General features: G+C 38.8%; 1 protein-coding gene across 1 annotated transcript in view; it reads right to left on the bottom strand.

Annotated features, from left to right (window-relative positions):
• Window positions 1-26,466, bottom strand: part of ARSB (arylsulfatase B) — a 178,759-nt gene that overhangs the window by 137,481 nt on the left and 14,812 nt on the right. The window contains exons 3-4 of the mRNA XM_012664539.1: window positions 22,830-23,020; window positions 14,759-14,966 (exon numbers count right to left, since the gene is read on the bottom strand). Coding sequence (XP_012519993.1) covers window positions 14,759-14,966; window positions 22,830-23,020 — 399 coding nt within the window. The remainder of the gene's footprint in view (window positions 1-14,758; window positions 14,967-22,829; window positions 23,021-26,466) is intronic.

Raw genomic sequence — 26,466 nt, 5'->3', positions numbered from 1 at the left:
GCGACCAGGGATTTTTTTCAATATATTTTTCTTCTTGTTTTTAGGCCTGGTGGGGTGAACTCATGCTTCTGAAAGCAACGGACAAGCGCAGCCTGTTTGAGGCCAAGCACAGCAGGGCGGTCTCCTGCCAAGAGCTCAGGCACTGCGTTCCCAGGCCCTCCTCGGAAGAGCAAGTCTCCGATAAACTCCTGGGGAGGAAGGAGACTGCAGTCTTTCCTCAGCTGACTCAGGGAGGGCCTTAAACCAAGTCAGAAAACCACAGCAATCTTTGTATAAACCCAAAGTGGAGAGGAATCTGGGACGGAATACCCACAAAAGCTAGCCCTGGAACTCTCTTATTTTTTGGAGCAAATGCCTTGTTACGAGTATATTCCACACATGTGCATGGCAGTCACCACTGCCCTCAAGGAGAACCCCACAGAGCAGAGGAAAATGGGAAAGAATTAGACTGCTTCTTCAGTAGATAAAATTTAACCACTCTCATATTTTTTTCTTAACAATACTACTAGAGTAGAATCCTTATTTTTACATTCTAAAAGAGATGAGTATAAACAAGGCACAGCTTTTGTTTTTCAACTGATAATACAGGTGCCCCCTTGGAAAGCTAAAGTTGTGTCTTGCGTCTATTACTAACAACAATGTTAAAAAGATTCCAGCCCCAAAACACCTGCCGCACAATCTACTCTCTGCTGGTTCATAAACTCATATTCCTCATTTGGTCCCCGCTTTCTGCCTCCAGCTTCCTCTGGCCATCTCACTGGTCACTCATATTTCCACTGGAAGAAGAGAAAAAGCAGAGAAAGATAAAAACACAATCAGCCCATTTCACCACCGGTTGGGGTGGGGGGTATAATGAAAGCTAGAAGAGAATAACGAAATTTTATAAAGAGTGATGTTTCCACATCATTGGTAAATATAGTTTTTTCTACGCTGATCTTTACCCAATTCTTAAAGATGGCTGCATGTATATCAAATAGACATACTGCAGTCCATATGTCACGAGCACTCAAACAGCTCTTTGTTTCAGTTGAAATTCAGTGAGCTACCTTCTCCCATGTGGAATCCATTCCCAGGGGGGTTTATAAAAGATATTGCTTTACCTCCCAGGTGACTAAGCAGCCCCCAGCTGCATTCTGGCACCACCAGGGTGACTCTAACCTTTCCGCAGCATTATCAGATGGACTCACCCAGCTGTGGCGGGGGGGGGCGCGGGCAGGAACACGGGGTTAGAGCAAGAGACAGGCTAAGTCTCATTCTGATATCAGTCAATCACTTAGCCTGTATAGGCCTATATTTCCTCATTTTTAAAATGGAAAGATTATATGGGAATTGTCTCTAAAATTCCTTTCCAGCTCTATCTTTCCAGAACTCTGCTGATCCAGACTTCGTCTACGTGGGTACCATGCTCTGAGCTGCCCTGTGTTCCCCTTCGGGATCACGGCCTCTGACACAGTGGCTTGGCTGTGAAATCAGACAGGCCTGAGTTTGATTCCACCCCTGCAGAGCTATGCATGACTGGAACAAGTTACATTTCTCTCCAATCACCTATTTCTTCGTCTAGGAACTGGGGACAACAGTAGTACCTCTTAAATGGGTTGATACATGTAAAATACTTGGCCCAATGCCTCGGATACAGCAAGTGCTCTTGAATTATTGGCTGTTACTGTCATCATTATCATCATCATCTTCTTTGTAGAGGCATCTGGAATGGACCCTTCTCCCTCTGCCCATCCAAATTCTAGGCATCCTTCCATTTCCAGCTCAAATCCCACCCCCTCCACGAAATCTTCCCATGCCACCCCAGCTCATATTTCCCCTGTCTGCTAGGAAATGCTATAGCACCTGCTGTCACTGTCATTGCCACACCACCCAGAACTTAGTTGTATCAAGCCTTGCACTATTCGGACTGGGTCAGACAGCCAGTCTTACTGCTCAGATGAGAACGTAAGCTCTTGAAAGCAGAACCTAGAACTTTTATGTGTGTGTAAACACAGAGATGAGCACATTGCTCATTACACAGAAGGTGCTCAATAAATACAGGTAAGTTGAGGTTTTATTTTAGGAAAAAGGATTAATGCACATTTCCAGGGTGTCAAATGTGTAGTTGTGGATTGGAGAACTCAATTTTTATAATCATTTAGAGGTTCCTGTGTATTTTTCAGGATGTAAAACAAAATTCCTAAGTGGAAGAAATCATTCCATGAATTCCAAAGAAAACTAGAGCCAGCCCCTCCTCAAGTTTCAAAGGCTCTGAGGTATAATCCCTGTTCAAAGCATCTCCTTGTTCTAAGTTGTTCTTATCTTCACATCCACAAGTGAAGATGTTTTAAACAGTTAATTACCCTTATCATTCAGAGGTCCTGGGCCTGCAACAATTGCTTTTCTTGAGGAGGTAAATGGTGATATGGAGTCGCTACCATCTGTTTTTCAGAGCAGTCAGCTGAGCCCTCTGCCCTGTGGGCAGGGGACACTAGTGCCACCACGAAAGTATCAGTATGACCATCCGTGTTTGTGGTGAATAGTTTTCCCAGGAACAGTAGTAGTAGAGGATGGGAGATGATCAGAAAGAATACTGAAAATTGTCCATCATTCCAGGGTGACTGCATGTGGTAAGTAGAATTATGGCCCCAAAGATCAGAGAAATGAGAGAGAAGAAAAAGGTGGAGAAATTCAAAACATGAGGGGAGCTCAACCCACTGCTGAAGGCTCTGAAGATGGAAGAAGAGAGTCTTCTCTTCTTCCTAGAGAAGGAGCAGCCTCTAGAAGGTAGAAACGGCCCTCAGCTAACAGCCAGCAAGAACATGGGGATCTCAGTCCTACAATCACAAGGAATTGAATTCTGCTAATAACCCAAATAAGAAGGAACAGATCCTCCCCTAGAGCCTTCAGAAGGGAATGCGGCCTTGCTGACACCTTGATTTTGAGAGCTTGTTTGGAGGTTCTAACAGGGGAGCGCAGCTACTCATATACCCTTGACTGAAGACGAATGGTCCTCCTTTATTGGGAACGTCGTGCTTCAGGAGGGGGAGGGACACACACGGTGTGGTGAGGGAGGAAGGGGCCACCCGCCTATCAACCCTGGCGATCAGTGGGGTGACAGATGTCACAACCAGATTGCTCTCACATCCAGCACCTTGATTTTATCTTGGTAAGACCTGTGTTGGACTTCTGATCTGAAGAATTGTAAGAAAATAAATTTCTCTTGTGTAAAGCTGCTAAGTTTTGTGATAATTTGTTATGGCAGCAATAGGAAACTAGAGCCCTGCATTTCCATTAAATAGTAAAAATAATTGAACCATATTCCCCAAATAGGTAAATTTAGTGCTGTCCTATACAAAGCAGAATATTTTACATTATTTAAACAAAAATAAATCATTATGGCAGAGAAATTGAATGACATTGAGGCTCTGGATCAGAAATTTGTTAGGAACATTTTGGGTTAACATTGCAAATCAAGTTCAAATCAGAAGATTAAGAACAAGCAGAAGATTTGCACATATTCCATGTGTACGCCAGTGGATTTTTAAAAGCCTTTTTAAATTGGACTGGGCATCTGAAATGGGAAAATAAAAAAGAATCACTAACGTGTTATTGTAAAAAAATATACAGTAAATATGGATTTGACCTCGATAGGCAATCAAATCTTGTCACTCAACTTCCGCATTAGCCTCTAGAAGACCAAATAGCCCATTGCCTACTTTAATGTCATTTCTGGCATCCTTGAACTTGAGCATGATCAATAATGGTATGAGGTGTAGTTTACTGTCATAGCTAATCAGTGTCACTATATCAGTAAAACAAACAGGAGGATACTTGGCATTATTGATATCTGAGTAGTCTCTTTCAAATATAGATATGCATTCTCGATGTCATTTTGAGTAAAAAAAAAAAAAACTCCTATGTGCTTTGCTTTATATGTTAAAATCCTAACTCAGTATAAATATTTATTATTTTCAGAGTAAAATACTTCAATCGTCAACAGTAACTGTTTGCTAATATTATAATGTTATATATTTAAGAACTAATACATATGATTGCTAATATTATAATATATATACTTAAGAACTTTAAAATAGTTAAAAAATAGAAAAATGAATGAACAGTTAATAAAAGAGAAAGTATAGCAATAAGTAACTTTAGGAATAACCTTATATGCTTATGAAACCATAAATATTTATAAAAGTTAAACAATATAAGACAAAATAGATTATATAATTTCAATTTTTCTAGTAGTATTTGGTAAAATAGCATTCATGACATTAAACAAAATGATCTTGAAGAATCACATTCATCCTAAGTGAAGTAACTCAGAAATGGAAAACGGAATACCTCATGTTCTCACTTACAAGTGGGAGCTAAGCTATGGGTCCGCATGGTCATACAGAGTGACATAATGGGCATTGGAGACTCAGTAGGGGGAGGTTGAGAGGGGGCTGAGGGAAGAAAAATTACCTATTGGGTACACTTTTTGGGTGATGGGTACATTAAGAGCTCAGACTTCACCACTATACACTATATCCGAGTAACAGAAACCACTTGTATCCCTTAAATCTATTGAAAAATTTTTAAAAAAGAATCACATTCAATTTTTGCTTATTTAATGTCCTTTAGGTCATAAATTTTTCCAAAAAAAGGAGATAATTAAAAGCAGAATTTAAACTTCGCTACCTTAATAATTAATGGTGCAACAACTACAAAATACATCCAGTAGCTTCCATGATAAATCACCTTTCAATTTAAACATAACAAAGAATAGAAGAAATGTGAAGAAAAGAAAGTATCAGAGGAAGCAATAAGGTTCTCAAAACATATTATATTCTCAGTAATCAAACTTTAAAACAAAAGACTGCTTTTAAAAAGAATTCCTCATGGTTTTTGGGACACAAATGCTAAAAAATGCAAGCAAAAAGTTTGTTGTAGTAATTGCTGCAGACTGCTAACCATCTTCAGTTGAAAAAGGAGGATTCCTGACATTCCTGACGCCCACTAACAGACTGTTGGATTAGGAAATAAACCACTTTCTCCTGTGGATAGTCAGCCTGGTTCCCCGCTGTTTCCCAGGGCTCCACAGAGAGTATGGCCCATAGAGGTGCGCAGCTCAGAGTGAATGAATGAATGAGTGATGAATGGCCATAGGTATTCGCAAATGGCCTGATGAGAGCAATGGGATGAAATAGAAGCCATATGGGACAAAATAAGGACCAAAACAAACAAAAAGCAAACTTGAGACCAAAGGCTGGAAATGGTTTGGGCTCTAGCCATTTAGCTATTGTTATATCCCACAACCTAACAACAATAAAGCACTTACTGTGTGTCAGCAGCTGTTGCAATCCCAACAGTCCTATCAGGTAGGTATAACTTTTATCCACATTTTACAGATAAAGAAACTGAGGTACCAAAAGTTCAAATACCTTGTCCAAGATTGCCTAAGTAACAGAATATGAGAGTTGAGTGTTGGACCTGGGAAGTCTGCCCCCTGAGTGTTACAAAACCAGTCCCTCTCTGGGTCTTGATGTTTTTCTAAGATTAGATGATCTTAGATCATCTCTAAGATCTTAGATCATCTTAGATCTTTTTTAGCATTTGTGTCCCAAAAACCATGAGGAATTCTTTTTAAAATGATCATCTTAGATGATCTTTCTTAGATCAGATGAACTCTTTTAAAAAGGAGGAGTGGTAGATAGGTGTGATACAAAAGGTCAAGTTTCCTTTAACCTGATTTAATCAAAATGAACAAACCTCTGCTCACATAGGAAGCTGCCATGCTCATACATCTCAAGAGGTTTCCCAAAGCCTGTAGGTCTCACAGATGCCTTCTAATTAGTTCATTATTTATTCTGCTCATCTCTTTTCAGCAGAATCTTGAAGTCTGAAAAGCCCTGCATAGGTCTTTATGCTCAGACAGGGTTCACCTAGCTACTTGTCCACATGGGAGTCCTAACAATAACACATTCAATCACGTTTGTTTGCAGAGTTCACAGACACACATTAACAATTAGTCTGTCTCTATATAGTTTCATCTTTAAATATTTGCTCAGACTGCTGCAGGAGACAGCAGATGTGGGCACCAGATGAGATGCCATGTAATATATGCATTTCCAGCTTGTGGTGACCTGATGTTATTTTAGCCCCTTCCTCTTGCTGTGGCTGTGATTTCCAGGTGATTATTTCTATACAGAATCTACATTTCATCTCACTTCATCCTCCAGGGCAGCCTGTCCAACATAACGTTCCTCTCGCCTCACAGGGAATTTTGGCTCCAGTGAGTTCTGAGAGGAGTGTACAATATAAGAAATGGATTCATTTTAGATTGACTTTTAAAATGGAACGCAAAAGCAGAGGAGAAAGTGAACCCAAACATATTGGAGAGCTTCTTGCAATTTAGTCAATAAATATGCTCAGTTCAATATATATCTTCCATTAATTATAAACTCAGAGAAAGGCCACAGTGCTGTCCTTTCACAGAAGTGTGAAAATAATGATTACTTCATGTTTCTCCTGCTAAAAATTCAGAATATCAACAAGACAATATTGTATTCCAGCACATATTAAGCAACATAATAAAACATTGAAGATCTGATAAGCCTAGGGATTGAGAGGCATTTTTGCCTTAGACTCTAGAATTTTGAATTCAACAGTTTGTCACGGAGAATACAAATGCAAGACTGTTTGGGGGTGGGAGGTCTGTAAAATGTATTGGTTATTGAATTTGGAACTTCTGGCTCCAAAATGGTGGCACAGAAGTGAGCAGTCTTCTCTCCCCGACACAGAAAACAAATATCCAGTGTCGAGATTATCAACAGCAATATCCTCAAACTCAAATATGAAGATGAGTAGGTTCCCAGGGCCACAGAGAAGTAAAAAAACTCCAAGCACACAGTCAGAGAATCAGATGTCCTTATCTGTGACGTCCCTGTCCCCATCCTGCCCAGCACCAAGCGCACAGAAAATTTCCCCCGACTCACAGTTTCTACACTGGAAAAAGTGAGATCGAGATGGAAAACCAGCTTCCCCACCATCACGGGTTCCTTGGCAGGAGACCTGTCCATACTGCCTGTTGCACAGGAAGCATCAGGAGTGCCTGAGGGAGACATATCCCTGAGGACAGCCAGAGACAAAGACGGAGACAGGACCACCATCCCCAACCCTGGAAATTCTGCTCTGTAACTCGCCCAAAGGAGACGCCAAATCAGAGTGGCTGTTCAGTAAAATGTATTGGTTATTATTTTCACTCCATAAAATAATCAACAAATTAGTACCTATACTAATAAATTTTAAAGTGATCCAACATGTTCTCCGTATGGACCTTAACAGGTAAAAATCTCAAGAGGTGGCATGGATTAATGACTGGCTATGGAAAGGATCATTCTAGTCTCAAAGTTTTGAGCCATGTGTTGTTATTTCCCTCTACGAGAGATGTGCTATATAAATGCATAATTGCACAGAAAAAGACAGTGCAGACATACTATTTGATTTATTCATTTAATGGCTTTCCTTTAGCTTTGTCAGAAAGTCATTTAAATGTTTGGAGAACTTAGCGAGACTGGTTTGCTAGCAGTCATATTACTTTGTTCCTGGCAGAGAATTTCTATAATATTTTAATAAGTCTGCCAATTGCATAAGTACATTTAAAACCTTGAAGGAGCTCTCCCTTTGCCAGCTACCAGTTTTGAAGGGAATTCTATATGTAAGGGAGAAAGGGACATAAGATTTAGAAGAATTAGTTGAGATTCTTTATTAACTCCATTTGAGATATTAAGTTACAAATAATATTATGAAAGCTCAGGTCATAAATGTTAAAAGTTTAGGTGCTGCCATAAATTACTCTATTCATCTCTAAGCAGAAACGTGCTGTTGAACAGGATCCAGTCAGTGTTCCTCAATGGTGGTGCTGCCCATGTCTGGAGCAGAACACTTCTCCATTGTGCACAACGAGCCTGAACATTGCAGGTGCCTGTTCACTAAGTGGCAACTTTGCCCCCAAGTCACTGTGACAACCAAAACCATTTCTGCACATTTCTAAACGCTCCCTGCTCCCAGTCTCAAGTGGACTATGAATCCATGGGTGAATCCTCCCAGATTGACCAGCATAATTAGAACATTAGTCAGCCATAGGGCTAAATTGACAGCTGCTATGCTCAAGACTTAGTTCTAATTTCCCCGGCCTGACTGGCGCCACTACCCCATAAAGCTGGTTGGTGAGAGTTTATGGGGGTTGAGTATGTCAATCTGTTATCAGATTTTGACAATAGTGCACTGTGTTTCTGTTTGAAATGGAATTTGTGAATTGTTGCACAGCTCAACAGTATTTTTTAATTCTGTCTTCTTAACAGCCCATCATGTCAAAGAAGACCAAGAGAACGCTGAAGGAAGAAAACAGATTTTTTAATGAGGATTGGGAATTGCAATATTATCTTGTTTCTGCTAAAGATAAGATGATTTGCTTGCTTTGTGATACTGTAATATCAACATTAAAGAAATTCAATGCTCATCAGCATTATAACACTCATAAAGACCACAAATATTTTAAATTAGAGGGAGAGGCATGAAAGGTTGTATTACAGAAATTAAAAGATGAAAAGCAAAAGCAAAGACAATTCTTTCAAGTAGCAATAAGACCTGAAAATAATGCCACTGAAGCAACTTATAAAGGAGTTTATATACTTGGGGAAAACGGGAAGCCATTGAGTGATGTAGAAATTGTGAAAGAATGCATTGTTGAAGTTGTAGTATGCTTAGACTCCAATAACATTTCAAAGTACAAACAACTGCCTCTTTTAAGGAGAACCATAACTGATTGGCAACATGAATTAGCCTTCAACTTACCAGAACAACTTCGTGCAATATTTCAAAAGAAAAATACATATTATTCAATCACTTTGGATGAATCAACTGATAGACTACTGATTTGGTGCAGGTTTTATACCTCATTTGTGTCATAACAGAAGATTTTCTTTGCTACGAAGAGTTCCTCGCTTTGGGCACTCTTACGAACAGAACATAGGGAATAGATATCCTCAACAACTTCCAAGATAAAAGTGAAGTTGGACTGAATTTGGTAAATTTAGTGAGTGTTGTACAGACAATGCACTTTCCATGACAGGAAAACATGAAGAGTTTACTGCACAGATAAAAAAAAGTATTAACAGATCCAGAAGCTCATTTCTTTTCATTGTATCTTGCATCAGCAAAATCTCTGTGCTAAAGCCACTATTTTAAGTGACTCTTTGCAACAAGTTATAAGTATTGTTAACTATACTCATGTAAATGCAACACGGTATTATCAGTTTTGTAACACGCTAGAGTTGAATGACGAGGTATTCAGTGTGGATTTGCCATAGCATTCTAAAGTGTGTTGGCTATCACAGGGACAAGCATTAGCCAAAATTTTATCTCTGCGAGAACAGACAGTTAAATTTTATGAAGAGCAGAATCAGCAATGTGAATTATTGAAAGATTTCTGTAGGAATGCAGCGTTTCTGACATATCACACAGAAATGCGTGATATGTCAAATCAAAACAACTTGAATATTTCTTTGCAAGTTAAAACTATTATAAGTCAATATATGATATGTGGCCAAAAATCCAAGCGTTTAGAGAAAAAGCCATCTTTTTTCAGAATACTTCTTCAAAAGGAAATTTTGGATGAGCATCTTCCCCCGTTAGCAAAGGTCACTGATGAGCAGGATGATGTATGTGAATCATATGAAGAATACACAGCTGTTATAGACCTATTAATTGGAGAATACAATGAAAGGTTCACTGACTTTGAGAATCATGACATCACACTCAAATTAGCATTTTGGCCTCTCCTACTTGATATCACCAAGGCACCTAAAGGACTACAGATGGAATCGATTGAGCTCTCAGTAGATGACATTTTGAAGTCATTGTTTGATGCTAAGAAAGATCCAAATGAAATAGGGAAAGATGCAGTAGAATATCCATGCCTTTGGCAACATGCCTGAAAAATGCTTTATTGATTTTCAACCACTTATTGCTGCAAATCTACATTCTCCTACCTAACCCAAATCAAGACACCCTTAAAGTCACAAATGACTGATACCCATTTAGAAGATCGACTGAAACTGTGGACCTCCATGCGGCTACCAAATATTCAAGTGCTTTCCAACAAACAGCAGACAGAACAAAGTCATTAAAAAGTTAGTTAACTTTAAAATTAACAAATAGTTTTCATTTTTTTGAAGTTATTAAGTACATAGTAGTTAGATTTTTACAAAATAATGTACAATTTTAAGTATAAATAATTGAAATTTCTTGAATGTGGCCTTGCTTGATTACAGCTAAATTAATGCAGCCTCCAACACGAAAAGGTTCCCCACCCCTGCCATAGACTATATAGGCCAAAGAAGCTAGACTGAGGAAACAAGGGCTGACCTGCCTGGCTTTGCCTCATGACACAGAGCTATCACCTACCTGAAAGGAGGTAGGAAGATAGCTGGAGAGTGGGATGGTGATAATTTTTGACACAACTAGAAAATTATTATCTCCTCAACTTGCACATGCAGTTAGAGATCCCAGCTCCCAGAAGACAGCGGGCAGGAAAAGAGTCTGACAGTGGGCACCCTGTTTGGGTAACATCCTGGGTAATGTCCCCAGAAGTAATACCCTGAAGGTAAGAAGATAGAAGAGTCTGGTAACTGTACACTGGGGTTCTTTTAGCCTGTCAAATAACCAGGTAGCCAAAAGAGAAGAAAACAGAACTAGGTCAATCAGGGTCAACAGACTACAGGCCAACTTAATGCCTAAAAGCCACCTCAGTGAGTTGTGTGCATCAATCTGACCTCAAGCTACAGATCTGTGACCCAAGGCCAGGAGATGGCCTCACACTCTGTGTGGGCAGATCCTTCATTGCCTGTACTCAGAGGAAGAGTATGTAGCTGGTAATGATTTCATATAAAAATATTTTAGAAAAGTTCTGTCTATTCAGAAAGATTCATGGAAAGGGTGGGTTCTGTGAACAGATGTGTAGAAAACCAAAAGAAGAAATGAAGGACACTGGGATGAAATAAAAGGAAAAGAAGACGAGTGGTAGAAAAACAATTGATTAGGGCAATTAGGTCTTGACCTCAAGTAGATCTGGGTTTGAATTCTGGCTCTTTCGTTTGTTAAATGTGTGGCTTTGGGCCAATCACTTAACTTCTTTAAGTGGTTAAAGAAGTTTGCATTTCTTCATCAGTAAATGGGGATCAAGAAACCTATCTTGCAAGGTTACTCTGAGCTTTAATGCTTAGAACATGTGCGATAAAGTATAGGAAAAGCACCAGAGCAGGGCGCGGGCAAGCAGTCAGTATTTAATAAACAGTGGTCATTATTACACCAACAAGCCTAGAAGAAAAGGGAACTGATGGAAGCCAAGAAAAGACTGCAAAAAAACTAAAAACACAATCAGTATTTATTGCACAATAAATATACATGAGTCTACACTGCAGATCCTAAAGAGCAGAACTAAAGCTACAGAAATGTCTAACTGGCAATGCAGAGGAGCTCCAGAAGGCTGAGAAAAAGGACTGACAGCTGAAATGGATGAGAGAAAAGCTGAATCAGTGAGTCAACCTATTAATTAAAGATATTTTTGGAATATAAATCAAGCAGAACAAAAGCAATAAGCTTAAGTGTGAACAAGGAAAACTTCCTGGAGTGAATAATAATCTCGGCATGCAGTTAAAGGACTCACTAAATTTCAGACAAAATTAGTTTGAAAGCATTTTAAAGACTCACACCTAGATATAATTCAGCAAAAAAATTAAACTATGGAGATAATTTTTTAAGTGCCTCCAAAAAAAGGTTCCAGGAACCCCCTTAACCAGAAAGATCTTTCAAACATTCCACAAGCTGTTCCGGAGCATAGAAAAAGACGGAAAAACCATCCAAATTATTTTATGACGTGAGTATAACCAAAACAACAAAATCTGACAGAAAAAAGAAACAACCAACCCCACTTTCATTTCTGAATTGATGTAAAAATCCTAAATAAAACCCTACCAAACTGAATTCAGCAGGATAATAAAAATATATATCCATGATCAAGTTGGATTTAGCCCCAGAAAACAAAGATGGTCCAAGATTAGTATTATCTACTAACATAACATAGTACCAGAATATAAGACAACTCTATTATAAGGTAATCCCCATTTTCTCAGTGAGAAGCTCCAAATATTATTTCTGCCAACTTGAATAAATAAAATATTATAGATGTTTATGAAATAGTCAACCGTTTTAAAATATAATTATGCATGCACATTTGAAATAGCATAATAAAATACTGACTTTAAAATATTTTTCCATTCTCACGATCATGAAAAAATTTATTCCACTTCTTCCCATGAGTTCTTGACATCAGTATCTTTGTTGTCACAAGAGCCATTTTGAGATATTCAACACAGTCTTCCAGAGTTACCATCTTCACTTCTGTCTGAACACTTTTTAGCCCTTGTATGATACATTAATCCATATATGCTTTCATTTCAAGAAATCATTTGTCCTGAAATTGTATAATTGTGACCTCTACAACAAAGACTTGTTTTATAAACTTACGACTTCTCATTCTTGCAACTGTGAGGTCATTTCTCAGGAATAATTACTAAAACAGTGTTAAATGTTCTGGCCTCCTTTTTTATTGATTCTTTCTAGAGATCTCTATAGGCATTCAAAACCAGCACTGATCAAAGTGCTAGACTCGGCTCTTCAAAATAATGTAAATTGAAAAGCACTCCTAGGATATGAGTGATCTTGTCAGGAAAGTATAACATATCTCCCTCTTTTCTAAAGGGTAAGTTTTGGGGCGGGAGGGAAACAAATTTTATCTTATATCTAATCTTTTTCACAGAAGGGCATACTTAGAAAATTATAGTATTTGGATAGCACTAAAGTAACTGAATAAGGCTGCTCAGGGTAGACACTACCCCCAGACATGCCCAGGGTCTCCGCAGTAGATCAATATTGCAGACACCCTGGGAAAAGCTCTGCTATATCATGAGACCCAGTAAGAACATAAGATCATCATCTCAGAGGCAGGATACTGCTGTGAAGCCAGAAACACTAAAGCCTGCCTCTGCCTGCCTGCGTGACCTTGGACAAGTTACTTAGCGTCTTTGTGCTTCAGTTCTCACATCTGCAAGATGAGATAGTAACAGTCCTCAGAGAATTAGTTATTGTCAGGATTAACTGAACTAATTCATGTAAAGCACTTAGAACTGTGTCCTGTACATAGCAGGTGCTCAATAGATGCTAGATGCAATAACCATGCTTTATTAAAAGCAAAGCAAAAAAACTCTTAAAAAATAAAACAAAACAACTGAGTAGAATACCAAGATTAATTCCCCAACATGTCACCTCACCCCTACACAGTCACTTTACAGTAAAACTCACCAGATGACAAGCTGTGACCTCACACTTGGAGTTTCCAATCAAATTTTTAGATTTTAGCCAAGGATCACTGTGGATTTGAGAAAGCTAACCTCAGGAAAGACAGACTAAAACAAAGATACAAACAAACAAACAAACAAACAAGAGAGCTTAAAAGGAAGAGAGACAATGTTGAGAATATAACGATATTTTTAAAAAATATGTATATGCGTACATGCGTACGCATATGTATACACACACATACATACTCACACATATGAAATTAATGTGTAGGAGCACAGGCTTTGGAAAAACAAGTTATTACATCTATAGAATAAAAAGAGAACTTTACAAAAAAGGAATTATCAGAAAACGAGACAGAGTTCTTGGTAATTAAAACATGGCAATTGAAATAAATTCAATAGAAAGTTTACAAAACAATGATAAGGAAATTTCCCCAATAGTAGAAGGAAAATGAAAATAGGAAAGGAAAAAAACTAAGAAAATTAGAGGATTGATCTCATATTCAAATAACAGGAGTTCTGCAAAGAGAGACTAGGAGAAAGGTGTGATGGAGGGCTGAGCAATTCCAAAGTAAATAACACCAGGAAATTTCCCATAACAAGGGATCTGCACTTTCAGATCGAAAGTGCTCTCTGAATACTCAGCACAATGAATAAACAAAGATCTACACCGAAAGTACATCATGGTACAATTTTCGAAAACTGTGCCTAATGAAAGGGAAAAGAATCACATATATAACAGACTAGGAATCAGAAGGGCGTTGCCATAACAAAAATGATTTCCAAAAGTTATCTCTGGGTCCTGAAATTATGAGGGTTTTTTCTCCTTCTTTTCTGATTTTTCTATAACCAATATGTATGACTTTTATTGTCAGAAAACAGTTTTAATACAAAAAGAAAAAATCTAAACTTGGAGACTCAAGCCTAGATTTAAATGGCTCCATTTCTTAACTGTCTTCATAACACCACAGTCTGTTTTTGCACTGACACAAAGACCCCCCTAGCCAGCAGAGTTGTAGCCATGGAAGATGCCCGGGCTGTAGAGAGAGCTGAGGACAAGCCACTCCAGGCATTGGCTATCCGGCGGCCCTGCATATGACTGATGTCCACGCATATTCACTAGGTTAGCAAATGCTTGTTTTCAAGCACACTCCCAGAATATTTTGATATCTGAAGGAAGAGGAGGGAAAGCCCATAATTCCTTTTCCTCAGACACATTTCTATCCATTATTATCATGTCTCCGCTATTGCACTTAGCATTTATTTTAATAAGGAAATGCTAACTGCTCCAATCTGTCTTCATTCCACTTATTGAATGCCACGTCCCAGGCTTTGCCAAGAGATGATTTTCCTATCGACAGGCTTACCTGTGGAGAAGATGAACACCGTGTTGTTCCAGAGCCCATGGCTTTTTAAGGCTGCAGTGACATTTCCCACGGCTTCGTCCATAAGGGACACCATTCCTGCATAGTGACGCCTGTTCTTGTCTTGGATAAAGTCGTATGGCTTCAGGTATTCCTCAGGCACCTGAAGGGGCTCGTGGACAGACTGGAGCGCAAGGTAGAGAAACAGAGGCTAGAAAGAGAGTTTGTGCAAATCAGTCAAGAAGGCACGGAAGCATTAAATGTACAAGGATAAGAAAGTTCAAATTTATCAGTTAATAAAAATAGTATCAAGATAACCTACAAGATGCATTGAAAATATTTGTGAACCATATGTGTGATAAGGGACTAACATCCAGAATATATAAAGAACTCTTACAACTCAATAATAAAAGACAATTAACCCATCTACGAAATGGGCAAAGAATTTGAATAGATATTTCTCAAAAAAAGATATAGAAATGTTCATAAGCACATGAAAAGATGGTCAACATCATTAATTGATGGGGAAATGCAAATTAAAAACCACAGTGAGATAACGCTTCACATCTGTTAGGATGGTTAAAACTTAAGAAATGGAAAATAACAAGTGTTGGTGAAGATACGGAGAAATTGGAACTCTGCTCATTGCTAGTAGGAATGTAAAATGGTGTATATAGCCACTTTGAAAAATCAGTTTGGCAGTTCCCGAAATTGTTAAACATAGAGTGACCACACAACCCAGCATTTCCGTTCCTAGAGAAATGAAAGCACATATCCACACGAAAACTGGTATCAATGTTCATTGCAACATTATTCATAATAGCCAAAAAGTGGAAACAACCCAAATGTCAATCAAGTGATGAATGGATAAACAAAATATGGTATATTTTCAGCAATATATGGCAATAACAGGAATAATACATACTGCAACATAGATAAACCTTGAAAACATTATGCTAAATGAAATGATTCAATCATACAAGACCACATATTATATCATTTAATTTACATGAAATGTCCAGAATAGGCAATCTATAGAGACAGGAAGTGGTTCGCTGGAGCTATAGAAAATTGTGGGAGAGAGGAATGGTCTAACTGTAACAGGTACAAGCTTTGTTTGGGGGTGATGAAAATGCTTTAAACTTAGACTGCAGTGATGGTAGCACAACTGTGAATTTATTATTGACTGTATGCTTTAAGTGGGTGAATTTTATGGTGAGTAAATTATGTGTCTCTAAAGATGTTAAAAAATATAAAAGACACAAGATGAAAGATAAAAAATAAAAGCCAAGAGTCCTAGAATGGCATAGACAGTCTTGATTCAAACAAATAATAATATCAATAATATTAATAGCAACCATATATCAAATGTTGTCAATGTACTAGATGACAATAATTTACACACTCTACCTCATTTAATACCCCAAATCACCCTATGTTATATCCATTTTACAGATGAGTTAACTGAGGTTTAGTAAGGTTACATGACTTACCCAAGTACACATTAATCGAAGAGCAAGTTCCTATTGGAAAACCCACTATTACAATGTGGGTATGTACCAACAGATGCTTTTGCTTTAGCTGAAAATAAGTCCCCATCTTTTAAGAAAGGTTTAGGATTTTTTGATATATTTTATGAGAAAACAAGTGAACACTATGCCATGTTAGTCTTTGATGTAGGAACAAACATATGACCAATTTAATTCCTGGAAACTAAGACATGTGATATACTGATTCTATTTTCCTTCTTACATCAATTTAAAGCATTTAACATTAGTGACAGTCCAGGTCAGCCTCTCCTTAACGGCTCCTTAATGAGCCTTTCTGAAGGCTTCCTCTTCATTGTGCTCCTATAGAATCCCTTAATGAGCTGAAAACTCTCAAAGAGACAACTGGTCCAACCCAGGAATAAACACATAATTCTGTTAAAGTATGTAAGACATTTAAATCTCATAAATGAATGGGAAAAGGTTAGAGAGCAGACTTGGCGGGGGGCTTATATTTCATTCTTCATTGTTTATAAGTTATTTTAAATTATATATTATGTATCTCTGTGATAGAGTAAGGAGCTTCCATCAATAGTGCTCAACTAGATGCCCAAAAGTTTATTTGTAGTTTAGATCTTAGGAACGTAGAACTATGTTTTTCTCAAAATCAAAAAGTTAAAAATAGCTGTTAAATATAAAGTCACCGCTTTCAAACCTATTTAACTAAGGAGGTAGGTGATGGAACGAAAACAATGATGATGTAGAACTTGTGCTGCATTTGTACGTTATTTCCGTGGGAAAACATCCCAAATTCTCACTCCAAAAGTCTATACTACAACTTCTAATACTACATTAGTTCTGCCTCCACTCGCCCTCAACACACACACTTTCTACTCCAGCTGCATAAGTCACATGGGAACACTTCTGTGTTCCTGCAGCCCATGGTGAAGGGCGTCCCAGCAGACACCCTGCCCGGGTGGTGAGGAAGGGCCCAGCTGAGATGTCTGCATGGAAGGCCGTGCTGGGGTTTCTGATCTGACAGTGCAGTACGGGTCTGTGCTGGGAGCAGCCGTCGGGGTCTTCAGCACTAGACCAAGCCAGCTCCAGTCACCAGCCAAGGTCCAGATGGGGACAGGATTACAAATCAGAAGGCCACAACACTTTGCAGCCCACATAAAGTTTTAAAAATCAGGAAATATCACACGGAAATCTGCTTTTACACACATTTTCTTGAAAAAAATCAGAATTTCTAACAACTCCATGTCCATACTCTATCTGGTAACAAAAGGCTGGAGTATGAGAAACAGGAGCCCCAGCCCCAAGTGTGATCCAATTTTCTAGAATGTTCCCACTGTTCTACATGAGCTGCTTTACTTACTCAGGTTAGCAGCCTGACCCTTGCAAACATGAGAGTTTGTGACCCTGGTCTGGGCTCTCAATAGTGGGCAGAGGGGAGGAACGAGAGAAGAAGCCCACAGCTTAAGGAGAAGATGTTCTCATCTAGCTCATTAGCAGCAACATGGCAACCCACACAGTGGAGGAGAGAAAGGTGAGAGAGGGCAGGTGATTCCCAGTCAACAATTGATTCCAAACAGCAATAGCCGGGGAGGGTGGTGGGATAGAGTTTGCGAAACAGTGCCAGGGGAAATAATTATTCTGGGACTATCATTGAAGGGTCCTACAAACATTCAGTATGAAAAGCTTTCACTCATTTTGTTAAATATAACAAAAAATAATCTGAAAATCTTTCCAATAATTATTGCTTAGTGGTCAAAGACATTACTATCACTCTTAAGGGGTTAAAAATGTAAAATTGTAGCAGTCCCTATCAGTCCAATAGTCAGACTTCTATAGATTCAAATATAAGGAGCATAAATGAGAAAAGGAAGTGAAAAAAACCTCTGAGGGGTGAGGACCAGCCTGTCATTTCACCGTCACAGGCCATGCAAAGGGCTTGCACTCCCTGCTGACCAGATCCTAATAACTTCACGGTATAGATAAAGAAAGTCCTTGAACAAAAAAGGTATCTTTTTTCCCATCTCCTCGGCAGCAGTTGGCTATTCAGTGTGTGGCAGGCAGCCCTGCACACTCGGCATGGCTGTGGTCCCCAGGAGGAGGCAGAATGATGAGCAGTGCAGCCCATTTCTAGAGGTGAGGACCAACACAACTCATTTTAGATATTTCCATCCCATACTGCAAAAAATAAAGTTTTAGCACTCAGAAGATAGACTTTATTTGTGAAAGAACTCAATACCCGACAGTGCTGAATGGGAGGCATTTCTATACTATTTTAACATTGAAAAAAAAAAAAGGAGAGAAAGAAGTGTATTTAGTACTACACGGTGACCCAGTGGAAAGAACAATTAACTAGGGCACCGGGGTTCTCCAACCACAGAGAAGACCCCCCCACCTGCAGCCACTAGTCTTGGGACCTGCCTAAGAACAGCTGTGGCCAATTCCCCAGTCCTGCCAACCAGAGCCCCAGCTCACCATCAGCCGAAAGCAAAGCAGCCGCCATCCTGGGGCTGGGCTCATTATTACTAGATGTCCACTGACGAGAGTTCCAGCCCTCCCATGCCTTGGCCTTTGGAGGCCTGCTGGTCCACACCAACCTACTGACAGCCCGATTCCCACACTGGGGTCCTGGGCCCGAAGTCCACCGCCATCTGTCTCTGGGTTTGGGCTACAGCCTGATCTCCCCTTGCTTTTTCTTGGGTCTACATCCCTGATCAACTCAATCTCAGCCTTGTATCAAACCTAAGTGTAACCTTTCAGGTGTCCTAGGAATAAAAAAATGGAATCCTAGATGTGAAATCATGACTGAATATTTAAGAATTACATAAAAGTAAGACATTATTACCTAAGACGATTACTATGTTCATGTTTAAGCTGCTAAGGCTTCTGTTCCCTTTCTTAGTATGCCATATGGCTCCTAAGATACATGCTATAAATATCCTCACTGTGCTAAGAAACCTTATTTTAGTGAGGAAGAAAGCCTTATTTTTCATTTCTTTACTATGATTTCCTAATTTAAAGCATAAATGGAAAAAAAAGCACAGAGTCAGTTTTGAAATTATTTTTCTATCTTTGCCTTCCAAATTAAGACATTCCTTCCCAAATTGTGTCAGGGAAAAATAGAGTCTACCACTGGAAATTAACATTTTCTTTAGGAAGCTTCTAGTAGATTAGGCATGTGAGATAACATTCGTTTTTATTCTATGCTGTGCTATGGAGGGGCTGTTTTTAACAGGAAGGTATTTTATGCATATGTTGCTTGCACTTTGTAGTGTTTCTGTTATGGAGAATTACCCTGCAGAAAAAGAGAAAGGACCTGAATTCTTAACACACGTGAGAGAGGACATGCCTTCTTAACACATGTAAGAAAGGACATGTCTTAACACATGTGAGAAAAGACATGCTTTCTTAACACATGGTTGTCAGCAGCATCTCCCTGAGTCCAGCATCAACATGTTTCAGTTACAAACTACCTCCATATGCTTCTTTCCCCTCAAGGATTTAAAATAGACAAAATTTTAAGTTGGCTTGTGGATGCATCATGTGCATTTCTCTAATGATTTTCATCTTAGAACAAGTTGTCTACGTTACAATCTATATATAGCACATGAGAAATTAGCACAGGATTAGATTAAACATTAGGATAAACTGATGAGAAGTGCGGCTCCTCAAACCGGGGAGATGCATCATTTTGTTGAGAACTGAAAATGTAAACATCTGCCTCGGCTATCATCAACAAACATGCTTGGGTTACTACTTGACTAGTGATTGTTTCATTGGTTTATGTCTACGCTTGAAACTTCCCTTTGGGGATACTGGGAATTCTGCTACAGAACGTTTCAGATGCTGTAGGGAAATGACCAGCCTCTCATCTGGCAATTTCCAAACTGTTACCTGTGAGCAGCTCCACGCTGACACCACTCCTCCACGGCTTGCAAGCTCTTAGGCGGTCCCACTGTCTTCAGTTCCTGCGCTTTCCCCACCACCCGGGGAGGACAGCCCACCCACAAAGAACTATTTCACCCCAGCTGCTTCCTCTTATCTGCTTAATGTTCCCAGAGCCCTGTAAGAGAATACTCTATTGTCCCTTAATGAGTTTTTTTTTATGGGAAGCTTACAGTTGTTGCTTGATTAAAGCATTGTTAGACCGTGAGTCTGTAAAAGGTAGCTGGCTCCTGCTTGCCTCTCTGTGTTGGAGAGAGTGGGGCCCTGAATGGCCCATTGTGGAACGCTCCTAACTGCACACGGTGTCCATAGTGGCTGCAGGTCACAATCACTGGTAGGCGTGGGGGTGGAGGCAAGGAAACACCACCAACAGGGTCCTACCTCATGCCAATGGATCATAATATCTGGCATCGGTATATCTTACAAGTTTCCCAGATGATTCTAACATAAGGTCAGGATTGAAAGCACTAAGCCCAATCATGAGCTGGGACTCAGAGTCTCTGGTCTTGGATATTAGCTGTGAAGTAGGGAGGCTGATTAAGTGCATGAGGTCTAGAATCAGACAGCGTGAGTTTAAATCCTGATTCTGACTCTCAATAGATCTGTGACCTTGAACAAGTTACTTAACTTCTCTAAGCCAGTTTGCTTATGTGTGAAATGATGCTTCTCTTCAAGGATAATACACAGTTTCCTTAAGACCTTACCTAGTCCTTCAAGTGTTAAGCTGCATCTACGAAATGCCAAGTATATAAAAGAAAACTGAGAACTTAAGCCAATTACCTAGCAGCTATCTTTCTAACTATCTGTATGTTTGTTTAGATCTAGATTTAAAACCTGTGTATTTCTATGTATTTGAGAGAATGTTCCCTTCTCTTCCTGTCCCACAACAAGCATGCTTGCTCCAAGATAGCAGCATGTGAGGGTGACAAAAGCCAAAAGTGGGGCAGAGCTGAGGACAAACACCAGGGAAGATCCCCACTGTTGACTTAGAGTAGGCAAAGAGGGCCAGGAAGAAGCCGAAAAGGAGTCAGTAGCCAAGTACTAAGTCCCAACAGGTATGTCAACCAGAATCTATGCTGTGACCTTGCTATAGTTTAGATGTTTGACCCTCCAAACCTCATGTAGAAATTTGATCCCCCATATTGGAGGTGGTGCCCAGAGGGTGGTGTTTGGGTCATGCGGGTGGATCCTTCATGAATGGCTTGGTGCTGTCCTCATGGTAATGAGTGAGTTCTTGCTCTATTTAGTTCCTGAAAAGAGCTGGTTTTTAAAAAGGGAGGTCCTGCCACCTCCCTCCTTTCTCCTTCTCTCCCTCTCTCACCAAGTGCTCTGCACACTCCAGCTCCCCTTCAGTGGAAGCTCCCTAAAGCCCTCACCAGACCCTGAAACCCTCACCAGAAGCAGATCCCGGTGCCATGCTTCTTGTGCAGTCTACAGAACTATGAGCCAAACAAACCTCTTTTCCTCATAAATTACCCAGCCTTAGGTATTCCTTTATAGCAACACAAATAGACTAAGATTTGCACCAAGAACCTTCAGCAATTGTGAAAGAGGCAAAGTGCAGGAAATTGGAAGAACCAGATAACATTACATGTGCTGTAATTTGCTGTGTCAGGGTCCCATTGAAGTAACCAGTTTTGTGGGTATACTAATACAGTTCTTCATGAAGCCATATTTTGAGGTCAAATATTTGACCCCATTTCAAAAGCGTTTATAAGCTAAATCCAGAGAATTTAGCTTAAACTTTAGCTCATAAGGTTAACTCTAGGTTAACAACAACAACAAAAATCCAAATAAAGGATCTCTAGACATAACAGAGACAAAACACCATACAGACTCTCTTCTATTTTTACCTATAGATAAGTCACAAGATGTCAGCGTATCACATAAACAATGGATTCAGTACACATATGTGAAAAACAGGCTCATCAGTAAACCAGTTTACAGATTGGAAAACTTCATATTGTTAAGACATCCATTCTCTCCAAGTTGGTCTAGGGATTCAATGAAATCCAAATCCAAGCATGCACTTTTTGCCTGGGGGCTGGGGAGTAGAAATTGTCCAGCTGATTCTAAAATTAACATGAGAAAGCAAAAGATCTAGAATAGCCAAATATTCTTGGGGTGGGAGGGTGGAATACAAAGTTAGAGGACTTTCCCTGAACCCAAAATTTGTGGATCCCTTAACAGAAAGTTTGCCATACTAAAGCCTCATCTTATACATCAGACAGTGGATCAAAAAAAAAGAGCCATTTTACTAATCACTCATAGCACATGCACCAAAATTTAAAAACTGTATTTCTGCTGGAACACTACAGACACATTATTCCTCAAAGTGTGATCTGGGGACCACTCTCATCAGAATCACCTTTTAAGAGTTTCTTTAAAATGCTGACATATGGATTTCTCCCAGACCTAATAAATCACACACTTGGAGGTGGGCTCCAGGAATCTTCATTTTTGATATGCTTCCCAGGCTGATTCTGATGTGCTCTAAAATTTGAAAACGACTTCCCTGGAATTCATTAGCTTTTTTTTCCCCTGAACAACAGTGGCCTTTTCCTACATTCACCTGAAGCGATGTTGGCTTAATAAGATCTTGATGTCAGTAAAGAAGCAAGACTTACCTTCTCTGGTGGATGGTTAGTTATGAGAGCTGTAGCCCTTTCAGTAAATACGTTTGTAGAATACATATTCTTGTAACCTGTTGCAACTTCTTCACCATCTCGAAAATCAAGAGCACATCGTGTGACGTTCAGAGCATTGATTAATGTGCAACGTTCATGGGAATAGTAATCTTCACTACCTAGGAGATATCCTATAACAAGAATGGAAGATGAAAATAGTAAGCATAACATAAAACTTGTTAAACTAATGTTTCAGTATTTAATTGCCTAATGCAATTGATTACCCGTGACAAGGCTAATCAAGTGACAAGGCTAATCAGAGCATCATTTCTTAACATCTCTATATTTGGCAGCAGAAGGTATTAAACATTCTTACATAAGAATTCGAATCCATTCCTCACTCAAGTCTTTAGAACGCAGGCTCTATCATGTAACTCTCAAAATGAGTAATTCCAAGTAAATACGTTTTTAAAAAATCAGAGTTCAAATTCAGTAAAGGTGATAACATCTTGATCTTTTAAAGCTACATAAGGATAAAAATAATATATGGTTAATGTGATTTGTTACAAGTTTTTACTCTAAGGTGATTGCATCAATGAGTGCAGAATTCTAATAATGTTGTTTGTTGTTATTGCCTTTGGGAGACTGGCTTCAAGGTTATTTATAGAAGCGGCTCTAGGAGTCATCTTTAGTCAGATGCTGACATCCACTGGTGAAAGATACAAACCTCTCCAAATACAGGATCTCCAGACACAACAGAGACAAAAGATTAAACCAAAATGTGGCGCTGAAATAAGATTTTTCTAACTATAATCATCTCAATTTTGCCCCAAATTTAAATGGCATCAACTGCCTATCCCACAACTCAGACTTCAACATGGAAGAAAATGGGTTTTCTCAACTAATAGTTGTTTCTGCAAATATTCCCTATTTTCCTGAAGTATTAAACTAAGCTGTGCTACATATGATTCCATTTATATGAAATGTCCAGAATAGGCAAATCCACAGAGATAGAACATAGATTAGCGGTTGCCTAGGGCTGGAGGGGTTGGGGGAAAATGAGGATGGGGATGGGTTTCTTTTTTGGGGTGATGAAAATGTTCTACAATTGGATTGCAATGATAGTGGCACAACCCTATAATTTATTAAAAATCATTAAATTGTACATTTTAATGGGGTGAATTGTATGGTATGTGAATGACACCTCGATAAAGCTATTAAAAAGAAATATGCTTTGCTGCACTCTCAGCTATCTCCTGACATATACTGCTTATTAACCTTAACATGAAGACGATAAAATTGGCCTAGCCCTTTCCCAGTCCTGAACTTTCCCTATAATGACAGTTAAGAGACTACATAGCCTACATAATACATCAATTCATTTTTAATTAAATCCTCCTTTTCCATAACAGAATAAATTCGAGGTCCTGAAAATAATTAATACCTTGGTCATAAGATAACTTTTTATGTGGTCATTTTTTTATATGGTATTTTTTTCTCCCGCATTTATAACAGAAAGGGAAATCCAAAGTTTTTGTTAATTAGTGTATAATAGAGAAAGGAATGTATCCTTAAAAATAATTTCCACCCTTATATGGGTGATAAGAGCAGTCAGGACACTGAAGTTCTATTTTAGGTTTTTAATAACTACTGGGTATTAGAGCTTGAGGAAACCACTTCAGGGTCTTTATCTGTAAATGTAAACTGTTTTCTATCAGCTGAGAGATTATATGCATAGGATATACTTGATTAGAAAATGTACAGACTATAAATATTAAAAAGATATTATAAATAGGAGAATTCCAGAAATAAAAGTATTATTCACAGGCTTGGCCGAACTGACACCAAGCAACCATGTGACAATCACATAGAGCTTTTCATCATAATGGTGATTCACAAATTTGAACTTTGATACTAAGCCTAAAGATGATGGCAGTCTATACTTTTTGGAGAAAAAATTAGAAAATATTTCTTGAACAACTAAATCTCTGAATGCTTTATTAACAAATATAGTGAGATCTAATTCATACACAAGGCATCCATTGAAAGTGTACAATTCATTGGTTTCAGTGTATTCAAAGGGTTGCGCAACCATTCCGCAATCATCTGACTGCTTTTTAACAGAAAATAAGAGTCACAGCAGTGACAACAGCTGCATGGTCATCATACCCTTCTTGGCTACAAGTCTCCCTTTATATAAATGTGGGGTGTTTGTTCATCTAAGTCCAGGTTAGGCTTCTTAATTCTCATAAAAGGATATCATTTCTACCTTTTGTACAACCAAATTTTTAAGTACATAACTTGATTTGAATAAAAAGTTCAAAATATCTACAGTCCACCCCCTTCTCAGAGTATATATTGACCCATCTTTTAAGCAAAGGCCTGATTGAAAGTTTCAAAGGATGTACAGGTTGTTTGTTCCTCTAGAATTTCTAAGATCACAAAGTGATCTTACACCCAAGTCTAGTTTTTAACAGCTATCTGAGGAAACTGAGAATATATCCAGGTTCATCAAGAAAAAATGCTACAATTGATTAGTGATGTCTGCTAGAGGACCTGAATGGGAGGGGGGCCACACGTCCTCTCCTGTCTGATGTCCTTGCATCTTGACTTTAACCCTAAGTCCAAGGAGGCGTTTCAGAGTTGTGTGCTTCAACTACATAGTTTCGGCCCCCACCTAATTACTTTTACTGAATTGCACTTTGGTGCTTTGGCCCTAGCTTGAATGGAAGTGAATACCTCAAGCAACACCTACAAGAAAACCACCACTTTATTATTAAAAAGGTATTTTTAAGGATGTTGTCCACCTTACCTTCTCCCAAAGGAAAAATTTCTCTCAGACCTAAGAGCCAAGAAATGTTTTACTCTTCCTGAACAGCTGGTTTCCATTTATCTTGTAAATAATGTAATTCTTATAGCCTTTTCCTTTTTTTTTTTGCTTTGGACATGAAAAAAATCTCAAATCTCAGAGTTAAATGTGAAAGCTGCTTACAGACATGTAGCTTTTTTGTAATTTGGTGCCATTAAACTATTCCGTCTTTTTCTATTCACCCTGATTTTTTATTCTATTTCAACTTTTTATGTTCAATATGTGTTCCTTTCGGGCTACAGCAGGTTGTGAATAAATGAAGAAACAGATGGGAGGTAGGTAGGTAGCTAGACAGAAAGATAGCTCAATATAAAAAGAACTTGACAGAAAGATATATAGCTACTGGCAAGATAAATAGGTTATTAATTAAGGCATGGTTTATAACAGGTTTAAAGAGGGCACATTTTAAAACAAATTCTAGGTTTCACATTTATTTTAGAGGGCTATCAAGTTTATAAAATACTTATTATATCTTATTATCCTTTCTATTACTATTTGTTATGTGCCCTCCCCATTTTATTTTAGTTTAGTTTTTGAGACAGGGTCTTACTCTGTCGCCTAGGCTGGAGTGCAGTGGCACGATTGTAGCTCAGTATAACCCCGAAACTCCTGGGCTCAAGCCATCCTCCTGCCTCAGCCTCCTGAGTAGCTAGGACTACAGGATGCATGCCACCACACCTAGCTAATTTTTTTATTGTTTGTAGAAATGAGGTCTCAATGTGTTGTCCCCCCTGGCCCATTTTATTTCTTTAAATCTATCTTCCTCAA

The sequence above is a fragment of the Propithecus coquereli genome, unplaced genomic scaffold, assembly GCF_000956105.1.
Source record: "Propithecus coquereli isolate 6110/MARCELLA unplaced genomic scaffold, Pcoq_1.0 Scaffold9, whole genome shotgun sequence".
Lineage (NCBI taxonomy): Eukaryota > Metazoa > Chordata > Mammalia > Primates > Indriidae > Propithecus > Propithecus coquereli.
The sequence above is the reverse complement of the archived record's forward strand: the minus strand, read 5'-3'. Positions and strand labels throughout refer to the sequence as shown.